The sequence below is a fragment of the Amblyomma maculatum genome, chromosome 1, assembly GCF_055883805.1.
Source record: "Amblyomma maculatum isolate TAMU_Amacu chromosome 1, ASM5588380v1, whole genome shotgun sequence".
In the NCBI taxonomy this organism is placed as follows: Eukaryota; Metazoa; Arthropoda; class Arachnida; order Ixodida; family Ixodidae; genus Amblyomma; species Amblyomma maculatum.
Genome location: NC_139344.1, coordinates 395227221 through 395253974, shown reverse-complemented (window position 1 = coordinate 395253974; position 26754 = coordinate 395227221). Strand labels below are relative to the sequence as shown.

The following is a 26754-nucleotide window of genomic DNA, read 5'->3' as shown; positions in this document are numbered from 1 at the left end:
TGCATGCACTGCTTGCAGGTTGGAGGCGCTATCTGCAGCCATCAGCGAAAAGGATGCGCACTTGGCACTTCTCGAAGAACAACCTCACCAGGATGAAAATACCAGGCGCCAGGCGGAAAACCTGCGGGCCGAAAAGCAACGTCTTGTGCAAAGGATAAAGATAGAGGTGATACACATGTCTAATCACTACTAAGAACAATAACTTGCAAGCAAGACAGCATATCTTCCTAGCCGCACAAATTATTCGCAACCTAATACTCATTTAACAGCATTTAGGATGCAAGACAACACTGCGAAATTTTAAACTCATCAGTGTTGAAACCGAGCCCAGTATACAAAATTGCCAAATCCGCAATTTACTTCGAGATGTCGAAACAAATGATATATATATATATATATATATATATATATATATATATATATATATATATATATATATATATATATATATATATATATATATATATATATATATACATATATATATATATATATATATACATATACATATATATATATATATATATATATATATATATATATATATATATATATATATATATATATATATATATATATATATATATATATATATATATATATATATATATATATATATATATATATACATATATATATATATATATATATATATATATATATATATATATATATATATATATATATACATATATATAGGGTTCGGATCCCACCATCGGCACGTTGTTTTTTCTTCTACTTTGTGTTTAATTATCTTTCCCCTAAACAGATTGCATTACTAATTTCTGTGATTATCTAAGCAAACATTAAAAAAAAAAAAGACATAAAAGTACCATCCCCAACGCTTTCCTTGGCCTCGCCGACTGTTGGCTTCTTTCCTTCATATATATATATATATATATATATATATATATATATATACATATATATATGTATAAGACGGCACAACATGGCGGCCGCGCCGACTTCAAAAAAATGACGTCAGGGCCTCTCCTAAGTTCTTTCCTTCCTCCATGCCTCATTCCTTCCACGCGTGGCTTGAAAACGTCACGCGGCAAACGGCCGATGATGATGCGATCGTCTTTGGGGAAGACACACTTCCTAGTGCGTGGTGCGGAGTTCGATATATCGAACGACCGGTGAAATTGAGTTCGATATATGACGCGGCTTTCCTATACTTTTACAAGGAATTTTCAAAGGGATATTCCCTGAGTTCGATATAACCGAAATTCGATATATCCGGGTTCGACAAAGCCCGTTATACTTTGTGGCACGGGCAGAGGCTCTTTATTTTTCTTTCCTTTTGCATGCCTCAGCATAAGATATGTATAATTTGTCTTGGAGTTTCACTATATGATGTTTGGAAGTGTTGTTACCACGGAACCAGCGCCAGCGTTGTCTGCTTCGTCAGACGCGTGCACTGGCGCTTCCGGTACTAAATATACTAGTTTCTCCGTTTAATCAATCCCCTATATAAAAAAAAACAAACAAACAAACAAGAAAACAACATGCCCAAGTGTAGAAAGCTCATTTTTCACGTTCAGTGTCGCAACCACAATCCCAATTCTGACATTTGAAAAACAGGATTCGTCATTATCTTTAAGGGTCTTCAATATCGCAATGTAATATTGAGCCATGTAATCAAAAGTCTGTAATTCCTTGATTAATTGTATCCTTCAACGTGCCTAATATCAGAATTATTGTCGCACATTCCAACTGTACAGGCAGCACCCACGTATCCTGCTCGGTTCAAGTTAAAATAAAAATGTGTATTGAATAACCTGGAATGCCTGGCATGCGTGCACAGTTCTCTTTAATAGTTGTCCATATTCTTACACAAAAGCCCATACCTCTTAGCCAGCCGCAAACGTTAGCGCAACTTGCTTGTGCGCAGATGTGTGCGCGCTTGCAGCGCGTACATTTCAAATGATCCCAAAAACAAGGAAACAGGGTTATTATCGTGGTCAAGATCAAGTTATGCAATATCCAAATGGCTTATCAAGGATGCATCTTTCACAGGCTCGAGAGGGGCTAGACTTGTCATGTATATATCATGAGGATATCATTAATATTTGTTTATTTACCTATTTATTTTCTTCCTTGTTCTTTTTGGCTCACTTTCTTTCTTGCTTGCTTTCTTACGAAGTTGTCCCTGCTTTCATGTGAAGGGCGTGTGACGAATTTGCAACTGCTAACTCCTCCCTTATACTTGGATACCAGAATCGATAAGGCAATTTTTTTAACCTACACCACCTATACCAGCGCAGCAAAAATCTATTGTAGGTATAGGAGATTTACTACAGTGGTGTAGCTGGTGTAGGTTAAACAAATGGCCCTGTTGTTCTCTCTCCTTGCAGAATGAGAGTCGTGTCAAGATGATCGCTGAAGCTGATGACGCCCTGCAGCAAGTGAACGGCAGTGAGGGTGACGAGACAACGAATGAACAGGTAAATGAGAATTATCGACAGGTAGCGATTGCACAGATGTCCTACATAAATAGGCAATCCAAGCGCTGCAGTACGTATTTGACAAAATTTGATCTCAAAAAGTGCGCCTTGGAAATAAGTACTGTAATTTCCGGCGTACTTTCCAGCGGACAGCTAAGGAGCGGAAAATGGTAGGGATAACGTAGAAGCGTGCAGAGTAGTTCAGATAAATATCTCATGTTATTGACATTCTATTGGAATTAAGGAAGAAGAAATGGGCATAGGCAGGACATGTAGTGCAAAGAGAGGATAACTGATGGTCGCTTAGGGTAACAAACTGGATTCTAAGGGAAGGAAAGTGTAGCAGGGGGCGGCAGACAGTTAAGTGTGCGGATGAGGTTAAGACGTTCGCAGGGGCCAAGTGGATGCAGCTAGCACAGGATCGGGTTAATTGGATGAATATGGGAGAGGCCTTCGTCCTGCAGTGGGTATAGGTCGGCTTATTATGACGATGATGATGTAGATAGATAATCTTCAGGCGATTGCAACTTTTAAACGTGTATATTTCGCTGCAAATATATTGGAATTGACGGTAAAGGTCACGGTAAAATGGTCTCTTAATGCCCAATGTAGCCAAACTTCGGGTTTTTTTACTCTACAACTACCACAATTTTCCTCTTAACCAACAACAACTATAAAAACACCCAGTGGTGAAACTGCGTTTGCTTACGGGCGCTACCGCCGGCTCCGTTCAAGTTAACATTGGAGAACATAGGTCTTGCTAAGCATGATAAATGAACGAACTAATCAGTGACTCACATGTCGGTGAACTGTGTGCGCTACAGGTAGCCTACGATGCAGCTTGGATGGCTGCTCTGCATTTTGTGAGCCTGTTTCAAATGGCCGCTATTCTTGGGTGCTTACTGATCGTCTTCACTGCTAACACGTACACTCTGTCAATTTTAACAGTACCGCGCGAGCGTCGACTGCTCGGCACTGCTGCGCCGGAAGATGCAGGAAATGACAAAGCAAGCGAGGGCGAGTGCATGCCCACCAATTCCTGCTGCTGCAGTGAGCCTCATCTGCTACGCTGTTCTGATTAGTACGAAGCAACCCCAGCCACAATCGGCTGGTAGGCATATCGGTGCCCGAAGAAGCTTTCACTGCTTGTTTTTATGCGTAATATCTGCATATAGTGCGAATAATATATTCAAAGTACATACATTTTCAATAAAAAAAAAAATTTACATGCCCAATAACTTTTTGGCATCGTTACTTTCGAATCCCGACCTCGGCGGCCGCTTTTCGATGGAGGCGAAAAGCAAGGCGCCCGTGTGCTGTGCGATGTCAGTGCACGTTAAAGAACCCCAGGTGGTCGAAATTTCCAGAGTCCTCCACTACGGCGTCTCTCATAGCCTGAGTCGCTTTGGAACGTTAAAGGAGTATAGACACCAATTTTCGAAGCGTCGGAAGAGATGCGATTGCTTTCCCAGATATACAGAGATGCTACCCATGCAATGCCAACCTCTGTCGCTGCCGCGAAGATATTTTAATTTGATTTTAAACACAAGCCAGGCAAAGGACCCGTTTTTCAAAATCCATCAACAGCGACATCATTGTGACGAAAACGTGATCAAATGTAAACAGCATGACGTCATCAAACAACCATGACGTCGAGTTGCCAGAGCAAAGAACAGTGACGACACACTAACATCCTGTCTGTTTCATTTGTGCTTGCTCGTGGAGGTACACGCTGCTGCTCGCTTTCCGCTCGAGTGCCTCTCACGCGTTTGAAGCTAAACATGGCTCATAACTGTGTTGTAGACTTCTGCCAGAGCAAAACAGGCGAAGCGATTGTGTTCCACGGCTTTCCCCGCGATGAAGCGCAACGCAAAGCTTGGGTAGACTTTGTTCGCACGTCCGGACGCGCAGATTGGATTCCGAGGAAGGGGAGTAGAATTTGCTCGCTTCACTTCACGCCGCAATCCTACAACTTCAACCCGGAGTTAATGGTGCAGTTCGGCATGACAACTAAACAGTCACGCTTGAAGCCTGGCGCCGTGCCCAGCATTCTCTGCACCACCAGCGCTGAAGTCGACACAAGACCGCCGAAACGTGCGAAGCATCAGGTTTGTAGATCGATCAGCAATTTTCATGCATCGTGTATGCCGTGTTTGACCACTAATTGGAACAAAAAACGCAGGTGAACGTCGACTCGTACAGCAGTGCTTCCAGCTTGCAAGTTGACGACTGCAACTTGGTGTCCGAGTTGGCAAGTGCTGGTATGTCATTCGCTTTCACGCGAGCATTGGCGGCCCCCTTCTACACATCGCGATAGCGCTTGCCTGGGCGCTCGCGCGGTGTAACACATCGCAACAGTGGCTGCGCATGGATTTTGTTGAAGTTGGCATGCATTTCTAGACCTGCAGTGTTTACAGCGGTATAAAGAGGCGGCGTAAAAGAAGAAGAAGAAAAAAAAGCCCCGCCTTATGACGCGATTGTGTTTTGCACACATGAACGACGTTTTTTCGCTATTTCAATTTTTTAAATTTTGTTTTTATTTTTGTACACCGTACTTTTTAGCATCAGCAAGCACGGTTTGTTGCAATCTGAGCAATTTGACACCTTTGTACTCATTTTGTTCAGATATTTCTATTAATAGATCAATTATTGTACCTAAATTTGTATAAGGCAGCTCATGGAGTCGCAATGCCAGGCATATGTCTGTCGCGTCACCTCATGCGAAGAGCTGAACATGAGTGTTTCATTTTTTCTTTGCATATATGATGGCAAGGGGCGATTATGACCTCTGTTAAAAAAAAGATAGTAACAAGGTGACATTCAGTACACGCAGTACATGTGTGGACTGTAGTGAAATTTGCATTTCGTGTCACCTTATCAGAGGATCACTGTGAACCTGAATTCAAAGAGTTTGGGAGTAGATTTTTTTTTTTTTAAATGGTTGCATATGTGTTGATATCGCCTTATTATGCAGGCACGACTACACAATGCTCAAGCAGCTCTGGGTCAAAAAAAAGTATAGCAACACAAGTTCAGGCACAAGTGGCCATGAAATCAATTCAAGTAGAGATTAAACTTAGAACCAGATCCTTTGGAACGCAGACTGACAACTCAAGGAATGAAGTTGGTGTGTATGCATTCACTACCTATATTCTGATATAAAGCGTGCAGTCTTGTGCTCAGTTGCATAGTTCCTTAACAAGCTAAGTCATCTGAGGAAGTGAATTTTGATAACATAGGTGCTCATGCGATGCTTTTACAGAATGCCAGACAGAACTTGATGCTGATGACTTTTTGCCGTTCATAAATGGAGACAGACTGTGCTCCACGCCTCTAGCCTCGGAGCCTTCACTTGATTTTGTTGATGATCCTAACGACAAATCATACCGGCCTTCACTGGACAACACAGCAGCGTAAGTGCTGGAGTTGCTTACCCTGAACTACCTGCCATGGCAGCAGTAACCTTTTCTGCAAGTGTAGCAGAGATGACGCTGCAACTTCATTCTGCAAATTGAGATAGGAAATTATTTGCCTGCACTGCACATATCATATTGTAGCCTTTATGAGATCATGCCCACAACTGCACACTTTTCACTTGTATAGATCATCGTTCCACATCATCTTTTGTCAAAACTTCAGTTGCAGGTTTGCATGTGTTATAACTAGTTCTTTTGTCCTCCTTTCTGTTTTTGTTTATACAAGAATTCATTCTAGTTAGTGAAAAGCCAATTTAAAAAACAAACATTTTCATAAAACAAGCACTACAGTCATCCACCTTGTAGAAGAAATATTGTTGCATCAAGCACGATGGCACCCCAACCATAATGAAGTAACTGTCTGCAGAGAATGAGCCTGAGAGAGGAAAACAGTTATCCAATAGTGAACTGACAAAGTACATTGCCTTACAGGTCGATTCATGAAGCCTGTCTAAACAGGAAATTCATTGTATACGAGGGATGTCTCCTGGAGTTGTTCAGGTTCTGCAGCACGTGTCATCTTCCTGCTGAACCTATGTTGGAGGTAAGCAAGCTATCATAGCGAAATTTATGCCCAGCTGTGCTTTCATTACTTGTCATTCCTGGCTGCTTCTTAAAGCTATGTGTTGCAAAGTACAAAAGGCATAGTGAGTGTAAGTGTCCGTACAAGTAGGAAGCTACGTGGAACCTGTTATATAGGACAAACAGGACAATGTATTAACAACAGACTACTGGAACACAAGAACAACTTGGAAAGCGGCAAGGACAAAACATTTCTGGTCTCACATTGCCAATCATGTGAAACAATGAAGAAGGAGAAGTGCACTCCTATGTTTGACCAGGTTAGGATTTTGTATCGCCACAAAGATGACGAGAGAGAGGGTTGAATCATATTTTATTTCAACGGACAATAAGCGTGTCAGCAAGACTTCTCTTGCTCTTTCAAGCAAAGAGGTATCTTTTTGAGTGACTTTTTGTGCAGCAGGTGAACCCAGGGGCTGTTTCACGTGATTGTTTTGTTTTCGTCAGTTTGTTTTTATCTAAGCATGCTATGGCTTGACTGATTAGTAACTACAAGTGAATGATTTTGCCATTGCTGCTGCTGTAGCTAACATTGTGCTCAAAAGAACTGGCAGTGAGAGCAGCTGTAAAGACGTGGGCACTATTTTTTGGTGTTGACTTAAAAGAGATGGCCATTGAAATACACAGTCAAGAACTCAGACGAAAAATTTAAAGACATTGCGATTTCAAAAATGTATATTATATAACCTTATAGGGGTGTGCTGATGTTGAGACTTACTTATTAATTACTTATTTACTTATTATTTATTTACTTATTTATTACTTATTTATTTCCTTCTTTAGCCTGACCAAATGAAGTGAGATTGCCAAACACACCACGATGTGAGGGCACTCTGCAACTACTAGCCCTAAAATTCACCATGTGAAACTGCAGGAATAACACTAAATGTCAATGTTATTCATTCAAAGTGGCACTGTGTCCTTGTCACAGGAAGATTACATTGATCTAAATGTCTCCGAAATTGTTTCCTTCCACTTCCTGTTATCAAGCCTCATTTTAATAATAATTTTGAAATGAGAGCAGTACTAGTCATAGCGTGTACATTTGAAGGAGCCACAGGCTTGCATTGGTTCATTATTGCAAGCTTTCTTCAATTTTCAGGTGTCTAGCTCAATGGCCGTCATCACAACAACATGTGAGGAGGGCCACCGCTGTACTTGGTTCAGCCAGCCAAGGCAAAAAAACTTTCCGTGCGGAAATGTTGCGATTGCCGCAGCAATTCTGTTTGCAGGGTGCAGCCCTACTCAGGCCCTCCATTTGTTCAGCCATGCTGGAGTGGCTTGCTTTAGCAGGCGAACGTATGACCGCATACAGAGCCGCCTCTTATTTCCAGCGGTGCAGAAGGTGTGTATATTTTGTGAGCCGAACCTGTGGTGAACTTTTGCATGCATTGCTCAGAAAACATGTATTTCTGACCAAACAAAAGTCAGGAACAAAAAGTTTTCATTTCTATTACAAGCATGTCACAAAGCATATGGTGTTGTTTTGTTACCCAAGGTGTGGCAAGAGGAGCGGGAGGCATTGCTCGACGCACTGAAAGTTAGGAGCAATGGGGCAAAACTTGCTGGGGACAGCCGAGCGGACTCCCCAGGCTATAGTGCCAAATATGGAACATACTCTTTGCTCGAAACATCTTACAATAAAATCATTGATGTCCAGCTTGTGCAGGTGAGAGCAAACTCTTCTAAGCACCTAACCATTAGTCATACCCATCATTTTTCTTACATGTTAAGATAACTCATCACCTTTACTGGTGTTTGTTCAGCCTAGCAGGCACATAAGCAAATAAATGTGGAGAAATGAGAGGCTCATTATGAGATCCACACTAAGGGAGGCAACAGCCACTCATGCTTTCTGATTAATTTGAATTTGCTGTTTGAAGTAAAATAATCATAGAAAGAATTGATGAAAGTATGAGAAAGAACAGCCAGCAGTATGATTGAAAAACCACAACATGTATTGCATTTATTATTTTAGGGAATATGGTGTAAGTATGGCATATACATGCTAATATGTTTATGGCCTATGTTTCCGGTAACGTCTGGAATCAGGCTAGTAGTATGGAAGGAAAAGTCAGTGTTAAAAAAATGTGCAGCATACCATGCTTCACGACTAAAAGTTTGTTTTTTCATGGTGGCTTTCAAAGCAGATAATAAAAAATTGTCTGCCACGAATTAATTGCCGAAAAATTTGTTTTCTGGTGGGCTAGTTGCCACACTAGTATGTTTATTGGAACAGAAATCATTTTGTACTAGTCTTGACTACAGTTTTCTTTCCAGAAGTCTAGCTCATTATTTAAATATACAATTTCTTACAGAGTACTGAAGTCACTTGCAGTGGCAACATGGAGTTGGAGGGCCTAAAGAGGGCCTTGGCCTCTTTGGATAGCCATGGGATTACAATCAACGAAATAGTCACTGATCGTCATCCTCAGGTACGAAAGTACCTTCGGACAAACCGGGCGAAGACGACTCATCTCTTTGATACATGGCACGTGAGCAAAGGTCAGTTGCAGAAGAATGCACTTAACACAAAGACAACATGCTTCGTCACTTTCAGTGATACCCATGTTCTCTTTCCAGGGCTGAGGAAAAAGCTTCTTGCCGCCTCACATTCCGCAGATTGTGAACTGATTGGGCTGTGGACCAAGTCCATAATCAATCATCTTTATTTTGCGGCGAGTGCTGGTGCTGGCAGTGGAGACCTGGCTGTCCATGTGTGGCTGAGTCTGCTGAACCACGTGCAGAATAAGCACCATGGCCACGGTGGCCTGTATGACAGGTGCCAGCATGGCCAACTGCAACCACGAAAGTGGTTTCATCCAGGTGCTCTTTCTAAGTATTAACATCATCTTCATAGAATTTAGAATGATATTGAACAGCTAAATTGCTTGTTATAAATTAAATAGATGCCTAGTTATGTTGGAATGGTTCATGAAAGATTCAATCACTAATCTCTGAATTTGTTAGTTATAGATTTAACATTCAGAAAGTTTAACAAGGCCGAGAGAAAAGAACCTTGAAATATAGACTAATTTCAAACATTATTACATGTCATGGTGTTGAAGTCTTAATATGCATTGAGCATTTCTTGTATTTTATCTGAGCAAAAGTGTACCCTTTACAGTCATAAATGAACCTATGCAGAGGCACACCACTCAGTTATGAAAACAGACATTTAGCTTGTTTTTGTGGTAATGCAAGCTTCCTTGCAGTTTCTTGGTACTCAGGTCTGTCTTGTTATTATTGCATATATTGTTTCAGACTCGGATTCATTCAACAAACTTTGCCGCCTCTTGAACTGCAAGCGTCTCCTGAATGACATTCGGCAGTTGTCACCCCACCAGCAAACATTTGGTGTGGAATCGTTTCATGCAGTCATAAACCGGTTTGCACCAAAGGCTTATGCCTTTTCATATCATGGAATGCAAGCAAGGTGCGTCTGCTCAATCAAGGTCCAGCTGCCTTTCAAGCCTTGGCTAACATGAATTCTTTGTAATTATTACAGTTCCAACTGTGGCCTCATGATTTATAGCAAAAGAATGCTCTCTGCACTATTTCAAACCTGCCACACCAATTAGCAGTGCTGAGAAAGTGGGCCACATATGTCCTCTTAATGCAGTAGGCACTCTGAAAAAGTTGGGCAAAAATAACTGCTGGCTCTCTTAAAGGGAAAAGTATTTATTGCAGTGAAATGAAGGAGGCTTATTCTCTAACCAATAGTTTTCTTAGTGTTTAAACCATTAGTTTCCTTTTTGAAACATGTTTTGTTTCTTTCTGCATTCTTGTCTTTGTCACCTGTAACACTCATGGTTGGTGTATGCTGCAAGTTCGGCTTCCTTACACATCACTTTATTTTTCAGGCAAGTGTTTAGTATTATTAGGTTCGGTTAGGGACATATTGATGGAGATGGTCTAATGCAGTTCTCAGCCATGAATGTGTTGGGGACCTTTTGAAAAACATGAACCCCCCCCCCCCCTCCCTCCCTCCCTCATGTTATTCAAGAGGTCCCCAACACATTAAGTGGCATCTGGTGCTTTCATTTTCTACAGAGTGCTGCTACAGTTCCACGAGCAGGCCGCGGAATTCCGATTGAGCCAAAGCTAAACAAACCTCTAGAAAGCCCTAAAAAATTGAATTTTACTGTGAATCGGATGCCTCTGTTTACAGTGCATCCTGATTTATATCCTGCACTTTACGGTCTGCATGAGTTGCTTTAATGCAGTTTTCATTGTGCATGTTTTCAGGTGTGGGTGTTGTGGCTCCATCAAGCAACCTTGCCAAAATGGCCTTAGCAGTGTCATGGTTCTAAGAGGCTTGTGCCTAAAAACTTAGGTGGTGGCAATTTTCATGCCACAGCAATAACAATAAAACAAGCAGCTTGGTCAAAAGAACAGGATGAAAAATATGCATGTTTTTGCTTATATTTTCTTCCTTTTGTTCTTTTTCCTCTCAATGTTACCATTTCATTTGTAATTATATATTGTTGCCCTGTCTCCGCTTGGAACTTAGACAACGGTGCATTATATGACACTTTATAGGACTGCCCTGTCGGCTCTGCATTATAATGAGAATGCTGGCAACAGTCACTCGGTGACAAAAAGTGGAGAGCGGCGATGGCAGCGGAAGTATCCAAAGGCGAGGAAAGGGGAGGTCACCGTGTGCCCCATCAAGGAAGCCCCTACTTATGGTTTGTAGAGCATTTCTTCTCAGTTTGCCATGCTTGAATAAGATAACTGTTTTATAAAAATATTACATATTACACTTCCTTTCATTGTAAACATTATTGTGCACTAGCAGAAGGTTGGAAAATTGGCAAAGATAGTGAGTACAATTGTTTTGTCTACTGGGGCCTGATACTGAAGGATTAAATCGCGTTGAAGACAGCTGCACTTTAAAATAAAAGAAATTAAAATGCCTCTCCGCTGTGCAATATCAGTTCGGTGCACATAAAATGCACCAGATTAATTATTTTTTTGTGATTGAAGAATAATCTGGAGCCTTCCTCAGTGGCATCACTCATGGTCTGTACATAGCCTCAACACAACCCGAAACTTAACTGAACATGCTAGTAACTTATTGTGCAAGTTTAACTAGGTTAACTTCAGTAACTATCAAATAGCATTGTTCTCTATATCCATGCTCGCCAACAAAGGAATGCACACCTTTTCTCCCTCACAGGTGATTATGTGGGATGTAATCTTTTTTTGCAAGCAGGTTTTGTCTGTCATTTTGATGCTGAGGTAAAAATGATCCAGGAGGCTGTGATGCTTTTCAACTCTAGCCTAGTTGGCTAGTGCGCACAATATCTGGAGGGGCCGTGATCATTAATTGATAATTCATTGTGCGACACGAAGCCAGTAAAGGAAGTAACTGTAAGACTGACTAATTGGTTTATGCTTCCATTTTATTCTGCTTGCTCAAAACATTTGTGTCTTTATGTGCTCTTGCAGGGTATGTGGGTCGCCTCCTCTGTGCTGTGCAGGAAGAAATGGACTCAAACAGCCAGGCTGCCAGGCTGCTGTCCCCGCCACCTCCCCTCACAAGTGCTTATGAGGTCGTCAACATATCGGATCTCGTGGAAGCGCGCAGGTCACGTTATGAACTACATGACCGCCAAATGCCTAGCACATCTGAGTGAACCTTGTCCCTGCCAGCTCCCCTCAAAAGTGCTTATGAGGTCATCAACATATCAGATCTCGTGGAAGTGTGCAGGTCACGTTATGAACTGCATGACCGCCCAATGCCTAGCACATCTGAGTGAACCTTCTTTGCAGACGATGATAGTGTCGGCTTCAGTTAAAAGAAATGCAGACACCTAACTTTAGTTGCATATGTTTCCTTTTCTGTAATGATGCATAGCATCTTGCTAGTGTACGTGGTTCACCACATGATACGCTTCTATTATTGCTAAACAACCTATAAGTTAATTTCTTTTCTTTTAATGCTTCAGTTTAAATGACCAAATGATAGCCCAGATGTCAAAAGTAGGTTTAGGTCACTCTGTGCATGAAAAGTTGAAGTGTAATTACTGATATATTGTTTATTGTCGTTCTATGAAGCTAGCAGGCACATTGCAGTGAATTGAAATAATGACACGGGAATGCTTATGTTGAAGTTTTTTCTATGGCTCACATAGCCAGATCAAGTAGTCTATTAGGGACAGAGTTGCATGCTGGCTATTAGGGTGTCCCTGTGTAATGACAGCCTCTCACCTGGTGCTGGTGTTGCAGTGGGCCATTCAAGAATAATACGATGGAGCTCATGCTCCTCACCTCGTTCCTTTCATTGCTCCTGTGCCCTACACCGCAGTTCTAACATTTTATGGTCAGCCTATAGTACACCTACTGTGAGGCCCACATTTTGGTTTCCCAAAGCTATGGTATGTCCCTTAGCAGCAGATTCTCACTTCGACTCTTACCATAACTGATATACCTGTGGAGCAGCGGAAAGTGGCTTGCGTCCATTATCAGCGCCATTTCCACCTCGCTAAACGCTGCAGCAAATATCACCTTTAGCTTTCTGAGACAACCATCTTTACAAAGTAACTATATGCCCGATAGTTGCCAGCAGCTACTTGCAATTCTCCGGCATTTACTTTTCTCTTCCTTCTTTATGGGCATCAGCCATTCCCTAGAATGGACTTAATTTTACCATACACTCCTGATAGCAAGTGCATGCCCCTTTCAAAAGCAGCCATATGTGCCAAAGTATGTTGCTAGCTAGACCACTCTTTTACCCAGTGGTGTCGCTAGGGTCACCCGCACCCGGTGCAAAGGCACGGCTCCCCCCCCTCCTCCCCCCCTCCCTTGTTTTAGGCACCAAATCGCAACTTCCTTTCTACCTGTTCAGTCCTCATGGTTTGCTTCAAAGTCAAGTTTGCTCTGCACCTAGCCACGCGATGCGAGTGATGTGGCTTTTTTTTCTTTTTTTAACACTTGGACGCAGCGATCGTGCCCCATGATTGACAATTCAGCAAAAGATCACTTCAAAAGCACATATTTCCGAAAAACGCAGAAACACTAGCACGTGTAAGTAGCGAGGAAATTCACTGAGCAAGCAGCTTAAGACAGGTGATTCCCCAGTATGAGACCATACGTTGTACTAGTTAGGTCCCAAGCAGAGCCCTTCATATGCCATATATGCATAGGTGAAAGCCTTTTACTTTGCATTCTCAACATTTAACTTTTGTCCTCTCGTTTCCCCAAAAGGTGCAAGCTGACTTCTGTATTCAGACTGCAAAGTTACCAACATGCAGTGATGCCATACAAACAGGAAATATTGAGCGCGAAACGGTTTTTGGAGCTGGGAGACGGTGGGCGTCTCCGGGCTCATATTTTTTTTAACGCTTTCTGTTGCATTTCTCATTTTAACAATGACTTCGCCTTTTTCGGAGAAAGAAGGAAAGAACCACAAAATGCACTACGTTAGCACGCTTGAGTACATTCACTCTTAATTCCCCTTTTAAAGCACCTGGCCTCACTAAAGGTGCCCTCCTTCTCTCTTTTTTTTTTTTTTTCGTCAGCGCGTAGTAGAGAGGCTTGCCATTCCACTGAACAACGGACATTCCATGCCTTTCAGCGTTATTAAAGTGTGAGGCAGTTGTGTGACTGGGCCGAAGATTGAGGGAGGTCAGCCATTGTTGGTGTTTGCACTGCCACTTCACTATAGTACTAGGATGCTATGGGCATAACATACTTTCGCTTCATATTCCTTGTTGCCTCTCGTTGTTCAATTATATCTGTCGACATATTCAGCTGTACAAATGCTTGGAGAATAAGGATAGGGGTAAATTTTGGTAAAGCTGTGGTTGTGCGCATTGCATTTCTATTTATTTTCAATTCCACCTATTGCCACCTCGTTAGTCTTTGCAATTGTGCCTGATATAGTATCCTCGGCTGTAACACCAATTGTACAAGACGTCTTGCCATGTCCGCTCGAGCTCCTCCTCTCCTGGACAAAATGCGTTTGATCAAGTTTAAGGAAGTCGCAGCTACTTTTTTCATCTTATGGAGCCATTGTGGTTCTTTGCCGGATTTGTGAATTTCTAGGCCAAGAACTCTGAACTCATCAACCTCTTGCAATGCCTGATTTTCAGTCTTTAGGGTGACTCATTGCGTTGCCAATTATTTTCTTCCATTCTCTTTTGTAATATGAATGTAGCTGGACTTTGAGGTGACAATTCCAGACCTGCATCTTGGACGTACTCATCTATGGTATGTAAAGCCTCTTGCAGATGTAGCTTTTGTCTCTCAAGTTGTTTATGAGCAGACCAAATCATGACATCATCTGTGTATATCATGAACCGCGCTTCTGATATTTCAGCTAATTTCCACGCCAATAGGATCATCATCATTACCATCACCAGCCTAACTATACCCACTGCAGGGCGAAGGCCTCTCCCATATTTCTCCAATTAACCCGGTTCTGTGCTAGCTGCATCCACTTGACCTCTGCGAACTTCTTAACCTCATTCGCCCACCTAACTTTCTGCTGCTCCGTGCTACGCTTTCCTTCCCTTGGAATCCAGTTTGTTACCCTAAGCGACCATCAGTTATCCTCTCTTCGCACTACATGTCCTGCCCATGTCCATTTCTTCTTCTTAATTTCCACTAGAATGTCGGTAACTTGAGTTATTTCTCTGACCCACTCTGCACGCTTCCTATCTCTTAATGTTACCCCTACCATTTTTCGTTCCATAGCCTTCTGGGTTGTCCTCAACTTAAGTAGAACCCTCTTGGTTAGCCTCCACGTTTCAGCCCCATAGGTGAGTACAGGTAAGATGCAACTGTTGTATACTCTCCTCTTGAGGGATACCGGTAAGCTGCTAGTCATAATCTGCGAGTGCTTGCCAAATGCACTCCATCCCAATCTTATTCTTCTTGTTATTCCCTTTTCATGGTCTGGATCTGCGGTTACTACCTGTTCTAAGTAGACATTCGCCTACTACTTCCAGTGCTTCGCTACCTAATGTTAACTGCTGTTCCTTCCCGAGGCTGTTGAACATTACCTTAGTCTGCTGCATATTGATTTTTAAGCCTACCTTTCTACTTTTCGTGTCTAGGCCATCAATCATTATTTGCAGTTCATCCCCCGAGTTGCTTAGCAAGGCAATGTCATCAGCAAATCGCAGATTACTGAGGTATTCTCCATCTACCCTTATCCCTAACTGCTCCCATTGCAAGTCTCTGAATACTTCCTCTACGCAAGCTGTGAATAGTACTGGGGAGATCGTGTCTCCTTGCCTAACCCCTTTCTTGATAGTAATTTTGTTACTTTCATTATGCAGAATTATGGTTGCTGTGCAGCCACTATATATATCTTCCAGCACTTTCATGTATGGCTTGTCTACCCCCTGATTTCGCAATGCCTGCATCACCGCCGAGGTTTCTACTGAGTCAAATGCTTTTTCTTAATAAATGAATGCTATGTATAAGGGCTGGTTATATTCCGAGCATTTTTCTATCACCTGGTTGATAGTATGGATATGATCAATAGTAGAGTACCGTTTCCGAAAACCTGCTTGATCCTTTGCTTGATTACAGTCTAAGGTTGTCCTATTCTATTAGCGATTACCTTAGTAAATACCTTATACGTAACAGTAAGCTGCTATGTCTAATTTTTAGGGTCCTTAGCGTCCCCTTTCTTATGAATCAGGATAATATTTGCGTTGTTCCATGGTTCCGGTACTGTCGATGACACCAGGCACTGCGTATACAGGGTGGCCAGTTTTTCTAGCATCCCCCCCCCCCATCTTTCAACAAATCTATAGTTATCCTCTCCAGCTGCTTCCCCTCTTTTCATAGTTTCTATTGCTTTCTTAACCTCGTCCTTCGTCACTAGTGGAACGTTTGACTGTTTCTCCCTACCGCCAATCTCATTACGGTCCTGACTACTTTGGCTACTGTAGAGATCTGTATAGAACTCCTCAGCTACTTTGACTATCTTGTCCATATTCGTGATGACATTGCCCGCCTTGTCCCTTAGCGCATACATCTGATTTTTGCCTATGCCTAATTTTTTCTTCACCGCTTTAAGGCTTCCTCCGTTCTTTACAGCATGCTCAATTTTCTCCATGTTATAGTAGTTCCTTATATCGGCCACTTTGCGCTTATTGATTAACTTTGATATCTCTGCCAATTCTATCTGGTCTGTTGGATTGGAAGCTTTCATACTCTGGCGTTTCTTAATCAAATCTTTCATTTGATTAAGAAATGCCTCTTAAAGCGCTCGTGTTGTGTCCTTCTACTCTTGGTCCTCGTTTTTCGCGCTACCTTCAAAGTGAACTTTCATTTTCTTAGCCAGCTTACCGGTATCCTCTCCTATCCTACCGCCTACTTCTACAGCGCAGTCAGTAATGATATCTCTGAAATTATTGTTCATTGCTTCTAGGGTAATGTCGCCATCCTCTGTTAGAGCTGAATATCTATTCTGTAGCGAGATCCTGAACTCTACTGCCCTCCCCCTCACTGCTAATTCGTTGATGGATTTCTTCCTTACTAATCTGTTGCGTTCCTTCTTCAGATTTAGGCTAATTCGGGACCTCACCATCCTGTGGTCACTGCATCGCACTTTCCCGATTACCTCTACATCTTGCATAATGGCGGGGGTTGAACACAGTATGAAGTCAATTTCATTTTTAGTCTCCCTGTTAGGACTTTTCTATGTCTATTTCCGGTTCTTTCGTTTGCTGAAGAAGATATTCATGATTCTTAAGTTATTGCGCTCTTTCAAACTCAGCTAGTAACTCCCCCCTGCTATTCCTAGAACCAATGCCATAGTCACCTATACTGCCTGGTCTCCTGCCTGCTTTTCCCCTATCTTGGCATTCAAGTCGCCCATTAGTACAGTATACTGCGTCTTTGCTTTTCGCATTGCCGATTCTACATTGTCATACTTATCACTGCTTATTAAGCCTAATTACGATGCCTGCAACCCTCTCATTAATACTATAGAATTCATCTATATTACCCGCTATATACTTATTGACAAGGAAACCTACTCCTAGTTGTTGTCTCTCTGGTAAACCTCGATAACACAGTACATGCCCATCCTTCAGTACAGTATATACCTCATTCGACCTCCTAACCTCACTAAGCCCTATGACATCCCATTTCATACCCTCTAGTTCTTCTAACAGCACTGCTAAACTAGCTTCACTAGCTAGGGTTCTAGCGTTAAACGTTGCCAGAGTCAGTTTCCAATGTCGGCCTGTCCAGCGGAGCCAGGAATTCATAGCACCCTCTGCTAAGAAGGATCAGTGCCATATTGAATAGCAAAGGTGCTACCTCTGACCCTTGTGGCACGCCTCTGTTCGAGATTGCAAATTCATTTTTTGTTTATCCACATAGAAAATGTCCTGTCCTTAAGCAGATTATGTACTGCTTTTGTGAGCTGTAAGGGAAAGCCCGTACATTCCATGTTGCTAAGAATCTTGGCATGTAACACGCTGTCGTATGTCTTCGCCACGTCGCTAGTCACTACAGTGTGTACAAGGTGGCTATAAGGCGACACGTGTATGACCATGTATTTTTGATTACTTTCCAACCACCATGACTGGTGGGTGGCTGTCATCTTTTCATAAATCTTGCAAATTGTGGGTGTTAGCGAGATAGGCCACAAAGATTCTAGGCTTGTGGGAGGTTTCCCAGCCTTTGGTATCGGGACCACCACCGAGTGGAATCTCTCCTCCTTACCATACCTCATTTACCACATCCAACAAGCTGTCAACTGCGGTTCCTTCTAAATTCTTGAAGACTTCATAAGGAACATCATCATGTCAGGGTGCAGTTTTACCATTCGTTTCTTCTATAGCAGCCAATAACTCCAGTTTGGTAAATGGTGATGTTATTCCTGTTTTAGCAATCATCTCCACTGTACCGTCTGGTGAGTGTGTTTGTGTTGCAGGTAGTGTTGCGACTCCTGGATGATTTAGCAGTGTAAATTCCATTTCTGTGAAGGCAGTGTGAACTTGATCACGCCTTTTAGAATAATCATATCCCCATACAGTGTTCAGAGCGTTAAAATCTCCACCGATTAGTATTGCAATTCCAGGGTACGAATGACGAATATGCTTAACCCATCCAAGGTTAAGTACTGTGTTTCTTGGAAACGCATACAAGAGACTAATATAAGGGGCGTTTTGTTTGGATGCGTGAGTGCAGCAACTACTTTCTGCTGAGTGTTGCACCACTTGCTCAAGTCAAGTGGCGTTTGGGGAATGTTGGCCCTAATATAGGCTGAATCTTTTCCTGGCATTTCGGTCTCTGCTCTTGCTCGTTTATCAGGGATAGACGGACACTGGTACCCTATTTATCCTGTTATTGAATATAACTTATTATGTTTCTGTATCAAGAACGCCCATGAATGCAGCTTGTCGTAAAATAATTTTGTCTTGATTTCCCGAGAGCCCTCTGCAGTTTCATTGTGTAATCTCTTTCCAATTGTTTCGGCTATTTCTATCCATGATGTATGCTGCTCTGAATGAGGTGTGCCAGTTGTGTGTGCTCGGTACCGTCTCCCATATTGTTGTGTTAGCGGCAGGTTTACAATTCGGAGCATCCACTAACCTTGCGGTCATACTGCCTGCAAGCGTATGAGTACTGTGATCATGTACTTAGCTCATGCAGGTGTTTTCAGCAATCGCAGGTACTCTATTTTCTTGTGGTTAGTTTTCACATGTAACTGCTTTGGTATATAGTCTAATACAAATGGAGGAAAAAGCGGCATGAGCTTGTATGGCACCATGCTTTTGCTTCTTGTACAGCCACAGCGATGAATCACAAAGATGTGCATGCAAAGTTTCATTGAATGTTTTTTTGTTATTTTTGTAAATTCCACGTGTGTTCCTGCTTCTATGAGTACTGTGTTCTATTCAAGTATACTGCATCTGAATAAAAGTGAGTCATTTTCGTTTGGAAAATTTTCTTTAATACTCGGGGTACCTAAAGCCACAGTATTCTTCTGAAGGGAATGTGTCGCGTATGGTCCTAACCACACAGCTCGGCAGGACAGTCCGGTTGTTTCTTCCAAGGCAGTGCCACACCCACCGCACGAACTGCCGGTATGCTGTGTACCTGTAGCGGCTGAAAAGTGGACACTATCATTTGGCTGAGCAATGTATGCTAATACTGTGCATTGATTTATTTATTTCAGAATACCCAAGAAGAGACTGATGAAAAAGCATGCTTACAGAAAACTACAAACTAAAACAAGCATGCTCGTCATTTGTTGAAAAAAAAAAAAAATGTACATCTAAATCTACATTACATCAACTATATAAGAAAAAGATAGCCACAAAATATATACCAAGCAAGAAAATGCTTTTCATTAATATGAAGCATGTGAATTTCTTCCAGGCAATTATATCGCTATACTATATGTCCTATATGTCAATTGCATTTCTCGAAAGCTAAGCAATATGGTTTAAAAAAAAATACTAATGATTAAAAGCATTTGTTGCAATAGGTTCGCGTTATGCGTTTTTTTTTTTTTTTTGCACACCAGAAAAAGTGCCTATGGAAATGCGAACAGGTAAGATACTCAAAAATAGCTATCGAAAGCCATTTTGCACTCTGCAGAGACACCGCAACCAAAGGGGCAGAATGTCCCTACCTATAACCCCCCCCCCCCCCCTCCCCCTTCACTCGTTCACACAATGAAAATCGAGTCAGTGTGCTCCCGATATTGCTGACGCCAAATACATGCCGCGTGCAGCCAGTTTTACGTTACCTGTGGATGTCTATCGCCTGCACGATACCTGGCCGAACTTCCGCCAGGCCATAATAAGCGACCTCCACGGCGGCGATATCGAGGCACGCTACCCCGAAAGTGCGGTGTTCTGTAACGCAGTCGGCTCCTTCGGACACTAAGGCGACCACGCGCGGAATTTCGCGGCAGCATATCGATTCTATCGCCGTATCCATAGCGCGGCAGTGGCCGCACTGGCACCTAAAAAGAAAAAAAGTCAATCAAAATGCTACTGGCATGAGATCTTTTACTGATAGCTTTGTACGTATTAATGTCTGTATTCACGAGATAAACACAGCCTATACTTTAAAACCGCTTGAGCATGAGCAAACCACACAGCATGCTTGCGGCGGTAGTTAAACATTTGCTAGGGTGGCCATTTTCGAAGCTGTAGCATGCTCTACAATATTGTGCGCCTAACTGGCAAAAAAGTACGTATGCAGACTTTAATGTCTCCTTGACCTACAACATTCACAGTACGTGCTAAAGGAATAAAAATGTGCCGTACTTGACGGCCTGTTTCGAAGAAGTAATCAGTACAACATGTCTTACCAGTTGACATTTCCAACACGCCAACCCTCCAAGCTTTCGTCGCTGCTGTTGCTTTCTGCGTCGTCGCTTGAGTCACTGGCGAGTGGGTCAAAGTCAAAGTGCCTTGCAATGTCGCCGACATCCGCGTCATCGCCCGAAATAATTTCGAAACTGGAGTCTGAAGCGCCGCTTGACGACATTTCGGTCCACGTGCGATCGCAAGCAGACGACAAACCCTACCCGAGGGCGTCAGAAGAATGCGTGCTCACGTCATCACAAGTCTTGCCAGCAGGAGGCGCTAGTGTGGCGATTTCGTATCTTTGACGTCATCCCGCGCCCGTGCTCGGAGAGACTGAAACCGAAACTGGTCTCGATAAATGCGCTGATAATTAATTAACTGAGCTGCGCTGAGGTTTTTTGAACTACATTCCCTTTGTTTTGGAGCATGGTGGATCGAATAAAGCAATAATCCCGATAATGAAAATGTACGTGTCTATACTCCTTTAAACCCCACAAACCAAACCAAACTTTTGAAAACATTATTGTCGAGAACATTAAATATCGGCACATTCATTACTCCCCCCCTCCCCCCCCCCCAAAAAAAAAAAAAAAAAAAGAAAAGAAAACTTATCGAGGCAGTACAAATGGAACCGGGGACAAGTGTAATATTTGGAACGTTACACGTTTGCACCAATCGAAGCCACAAGTAGTACACAGCTGATAGAACAAGCGCTTTCAGAACTCTGACATGAAACTTGACCAATGGGGTTGCTTCCAACGGAGCAGAACAGCCAAGCAGACGGCACTAGCTAAAGCAGCATGATTAAGCCCCCCTGCTCGTTCCCTCTCCCGATTCCCGCTTTGCCTCTGCTCGGCGCCGCTGCACCGGACAGTCAACGCTCGAGCGGCGCTGTTAAAGAATTGACTGGGTGTACGCTAGAAACAGACGCCTACTTTTGTACACATTGTCTAAGCGTCACGATCGAATGGCGGACGCCAGTTCAATATCTCCATAGTGTCTTTTCGCTCACACCCCAACATCTGTTCATGCAGGAAGAGAAGGCCCACACATCGTGACGTTACAGTACCGCGCGCCCGCGCAGCCACCATAAACTCGGATTCGTCGTCGACAAAGACTCAAAGGTATAGCGCACCGGGGACCCAACATGAAACCCTTCGCGTCGCCCTACGAAGAAAGCCTTCATCGATTCCACGTGACCACATGCCTTTTTGTTATACGTTCTTGATTCATCTGTGTGTGATGCGATGAGAGTCTTTTCTGCTGACAAGCAGAGTCAGCCGACATGTCACATGCGGATGTCGCGATGTTCGTAACACTTATTTATTCAATCTTTTTTTTTTTTCTTACCGTGCCAAATCTGGTTAAAACTGCTCGCGGACAAACACAAACGCCGTGAACACGAATTGCCACAATTTGGATCTTACCGGTTTTGTGTACAAAGAGTCAGCTCACTGACTTGCCCCCATACGTCAAGTTATGACCGTAAAAATAGACGCGCGTAAACCGTTTTGTATATTTCATATATATGCGCACAGTGGTATCTACACACCAAGAGTTACATTAGCAGATTGTTGTCATTGTCGTTTCTATGTTCGTTTCAAACACACTACTTCATTTGAAGGTCTGTGGGCGGTGAACATAATATGAGTTTACAGTGTCGTGATTTTTAATATCATCAATTTTTATCATAAAAAAACCCTGCATTTTGATCTACAAGGACTGAAATTTCGTTTTCCTTACAAGGGACAAGCAAGCTGCGCGTATATTGTCTGTACATAGTGCGTGTTTTTACGATGCATGTGCTTTCATGGGCGTCACTGAGGCGTGTTCGTCGTATGTATTGAAATCTATTGTACATCTTTCCAGTAGCCTTTCGTATGATGGTTTATTTGCTTTAAAAGTTCACAAGCGAGAAAGCAATCTTTCTTTTTTTTTTTTTTTCTTTCGGACGAAGCGTTACGTTGCTGCACCTCCAAAACTTCGAGCCATTAAAGCGCGTCTAGAGAAATGATCAATTTCGGTTACATCACGTGTTGTACAGGAGCAGGGGGGCATCTAAATAAAGGACCTGTTTTAGTGGAAAAAAGAAAAACGCGGGCTAAGGTGAAGTCGAGAAATTAGGGAAGTCTGAAGAGATAAATATTGTTTTGGCGCAAATACCGGAGAGCGAGCTGATGAAAATAATATTTTTGTTACGCGTTTAGCTTATAACGTACTGGAAAGATCGCTGGTATCACTGGCGTAAACAGTTCCCTTAATTTCCTTTTTTCTACCAAAAGACTCCGTAGACTATTTCGTCTTGAATGTATTTCAGGATGCGTGAAGAAAATATATAAAAAAATAGTTAAGTGCACATATCACTATAGCTTAAAAGAAGAGAAGGTTGTACTGTTATCGCACCTAGTTATGGGGACAAGCTCTGAGACAATATTTATGAGCTTATTATTAGAGCACTAAAAGACACGAAGATGAAGGTTGTGTGTTAATTAGAGTGCACAACTGCACGGCGATTGTCTCTTGAGCTGTACGAAGAGAAGCTGATGACTCTCGGTGCTCAGAGGACGCGCAAAAGGTGCATAATGGCAGTTTGCGTTGCAAATGCATTCTTTAACAGACTGCTCCCTGCTGTTCACACATAAGAGGTTTGTGACGCCGGAATTTATTTCCCTTCCTGCATACAAGTTTTCACTCTATGTTTCCTTTTCGTACTTTGATTTCAGTTTAATCGACCGCGCAGCCAATGTGTTCAGCGGCCGTATACTTACCCTGAAAACACTCTCACGTAATTGCCGCGCCGCGTTCACAAAAATTTGATTATTCCCCATTTTTTTTATGTATAAGTACGGTCATTGCATCATTACTGGAGCCAGCGAATCGTTGTCAGTGCTCTCATTCCCAGCTGTCAACCCTTCTTCCTGTACAGGATCAATCACACTTGGCGGGAACGCGATTCCGCGTGGCCACGCACTTGGGAAGCGGCATTGTGCCTAACCCGGCCACAAATCAATGCACAGTGACGCACGAGACGTGCCTTGATATGGCGCTTCGTGTCGTCTTCCACAATGCATTAATTTGCTACCAGAGTGGGCGCAATATAGCGCTCCGCAAGTATGCAGCCACGCGGAGCCGTGTTCCCGCTAAGCGTGACTGACGCTGTACTCACACACCATATGGCCCATATATGTCATTTCGACGTTTAAGTTCTTGGCGGAAGAAGGGGACGCACGATTGCTTGAGCTAGATTCTGATGCAGGCCTTTACGAATCACAGTGACTATCATGCATAGCAAAGCACAAGAACGTTCGCCTAGAATCATCCCATTTTCGAGTGACGCAACGTCGAAGTGCTGGACTATACGCAAAAGCTGCGCACTGCAAAAAGATGGCGAACCGCCTATGTGAAGTTGCACATCAGCCCAGACATAGTGGGCGCGCTGCCATGGCTCCTCCTTGTAACAGGCGAACCTCCTGTTGTCAGCAGGCGAGTACCACGTTCACGAAACGGAGCTCTCAGCGAGCCTGGCTCGTTCCGACCGAGTAATTTCCAGGGGCCGGCGAGTGATCCAAAACAAACGAATCCTTGGACAAGTCTGCCTTGGTTTGCCCGCTCTAGTCCTATCGGTATTTCTGTTGGCATTCGGCCAACCGGTGGCCTTTCACGGAGCATGGTGCATCTAGCTATGCAAAGCCTATACAAGATGGCGCCGGTGTCTCCGCCCATGGGACACGTTTTCGGGCACTTGAGAGCTCACGCACGAAGTTCTTGACGCCCAGGAAGGTGCGGCCGTCCCGTCCCTGCGCTAGCATCGCCCTGTTCCGCACAGGCTCGCGCTGAATCATCACCGTCTTCCTGTTCTGCCATTCGCTATAAACACGGGGGACATTTTTAAATCTCAATATGTGATGGGCGTAAGAACGCGTTTCAACTGGCCTGTTGGTCTCAGCGCCAGAAAGGCCAAGGAAACTGTACGCATAGCACAGATCCAGGTCCATATAGCTTTCAAATTTCGTCACTTACTCGGGTCGCACCGAAGTTGATGCAATTCTTAGCAAGAAGCCGGCGCTGCGAACGTTTCGCGCCTTCTCAACCTGCGGCTAGCCTCGCTTTCGGCAAGGTTAAGCAGAGAATCCACCTAGCGCCAGCCGATCGGAAATAGAATTCACGGACAAGAGGTACAACTGTAACATAAATCAGGAATTATATCCACAAAGCTTTGAGTACGAATGTTCTGCTTATGGTTTTCCGGTATGCTGACAATGGCCTTGTTATCACCTAGTTATCAGAAAAGTAAGTCGAAGTTCGGTAGAGCGGTTTAGCACCTTCTGATTCCAAGATTCTGTGACATTCGGTGCCCTAAGACACCATTTGTCAGCCTCAATACTTCCGCGTCTCAATTAAGCTCTAGAATCACTCCGAACAAAGCTCGTGCCAGCTACGGGACCATGCTGCTTCACCTTTCCGGGTGTTCACAGATTCCAGTGTGCTATATTATAGTTCCGTCTGGCGACCCCAGAGGTCCTTTCAGTCGGGAGGAGGCCTTCGAGGGGGCCCTTTCTGTTCCGCTATCTGCAGTGCCTCTCTCTTTCTCTCTCAAGATTCAAATCATTCCGAAGCTTGGCGCACCTGTTCCTTTCTTCGCGTTGTGCGCGGAACACGTGGGACAGCCCCTCGCAAGCACTTTCTCCCTCTTTCCCTTTTACTTGTATACAACAGCCGGCGCTTGGCTTTTGGTGTTATTTTGTATCGCCGGCCGGCAACTCACTATGTCGAGGTGCATGATGTCGATCCGGCATTGTAGATGAAGATGTCTAGAGAAAACACTGTTGTTGCTTGTTCGTTTTTTATCGTTTGTTGTTTTTACACTGTTACACGTGTACTATTATTGCCATCATGTACCCCTCCAAATGTGCGTAAACCATATTAAACTGCGTAACCTCCAAACCAACAAAGAAACAAAAAAAAAATGAAACTCAGCCTCTCCTCGTCATCGTGGTGTGCACTCTATAATTACCTAGGTATATAAATATATACATAAATATTATATATATAAATATACATATATGTACATGTTGATATGTGCGCATGTGTGTGAGTCTGCGTGTTTTTGTTCATGAGTTTGTGTTTCGCGTGAGTATAAATATATGTATAAATAAATACTAGCATGATTCTGTGCCGCTGACCCATGGGAACGGGCTTTTGAGCGGACGCTGAGGGAGCATACATCGTTTGGGTATGCCAGGCGTGTTCTGGTTTGTCACTCTAGTGTTAGTGCGTGTGTATACAGCTTCACTGGATGCATCTTGAGCAATGAGTCACCAGACTGCAATGCAGTAAATGGGAAAACAAGCATACCAAAATAAGAAAAAAAAATGAATATGAGCCGGCGTCAACTTCTTTTTCTTAGGATAGCCAGCAACAAAGCCATAAAACGTGTGTGACGGGGACCGGACTGATCTGCTCCCCTTCTGATATTCAGCCTGTAGCTGTAAATATACTCATTTAGATACGGTGGTGTTTTCAAACGTGGTTTGTTGCAAATCAGGGGCAAGTTCAGGTTAACACTTTTTTTTTTTAGACATATTTCCGCGTACTTTATGGCCTTATACTTTTAATCGGTGGCGAGATGCATCCGGCTCACTAAGCACCACGTGCGACAAATTTGATCGGTTTATTTCAAAGCCATTCGTCAAAAGATCACGGAAAGCAGGTACGATATCAAGGAAAGCCACTCAGGATTGAGAAATAGGTTGACAATTTGGAGAAATGGAGTACGGTGTGGACAGCCCACCTCGTACGCTGGCTGTTGGCGAGGGACTTGTTTCACAACGCTTTCTGGTGGTTCTTGCGTGCTCAAGCGCAGAGGAGTCTCAACACTGCCAACGCATTTAGGCAAACAAAAGACGCGCTTTATCACAACTCTTTTGCAATCGTCTGTCTGGAGAACGT

At 43.1% G+C, this 26754-nt stretch overlaps 2 protein-coding genes and 1 long non-coding RNA gene across 3 annotated transcripts in view; all 3 read left to right on the top strand.

Moving 5' to 3' along the window:
• The window catches only part of brp (ELKS/RAB6-interacting/CAST family member bruchpilot), a 152823-nt gene extending 126426 nt beyond the window's left edge, over positions 1-26397 (top strand). The window contains exons 13-15 of the mRNA XM_084595477.1: positions 19-166; positions 2358-2447; positions 21840-26397. Of these exons, the coding sequence (XP_084451603.1) occupies positions 19-166; positions 2358-2447; positions 21840-21863 (262 nt within the window). The 3' untranslated portion in view covers positions 21864-26397. The remainder of the gene's footprint in view (positions 1-18; positions 167-2357; positions 2448-21839) is intronic.
• On the top strand, positions 5430-6469 carry LOC146208624 (uncharacterized). Its single transcript, XR_014703395.1, has 3 exons — positions 5430-5574; positions 5710-5860; positions 6356-6469. It is a non-coding gene; the product is annotated as an uncharacterized LOC146208624 (long non-coding RNA).
• LOC146208623 (uncharacterized) lies at positions 7620-12147 on the top strand. The gene is made up of 7 exons (XM_084597239.1): positions 7620-7850; positions 8004-8174; positions 8824-9010; positions 9089-9331; positions 9770-9941; positions 11048-11196; positions 11960-12147. The coding sequence occupies exons 1-7, from the start codon at positions 7620-7622 to the stop codon at positions 12145-12147; spliced, it is 1341 nt and encodes a 446-aa protein (XP_084453365.1).
• Positions 26398-26754: the final 357 nt, after the last annotated feature.

What these genes read in the sequence shown, in the direction of transcription:
- LOC146208623 (XM_084597239.1), top strand. Translation starts at nt 7,620, where the DNA reads ATGGCCGTCATCACAACAACATGTGAGGAGGGCCACCGCTGTACTTGG. An exon ending in TACATGGCACGTGAGCAAAG is followed by an intron (nt 9,011 to 9,088) that starts GTCAGTTGCAGA and finishes TTCTCTTTCCAG; the next exon opens with GGCTGAGGAAAAAGCTTCTT. An exon ending in ACGAAAGTGGTTTCATCCAG is followed by an intron (nt 9,332 to 9,769) that starts GTGCTCTTTCTA and finishes ATATTGTTTCAG; the next exon opens with ACTCGGATTCATTCAACAAA.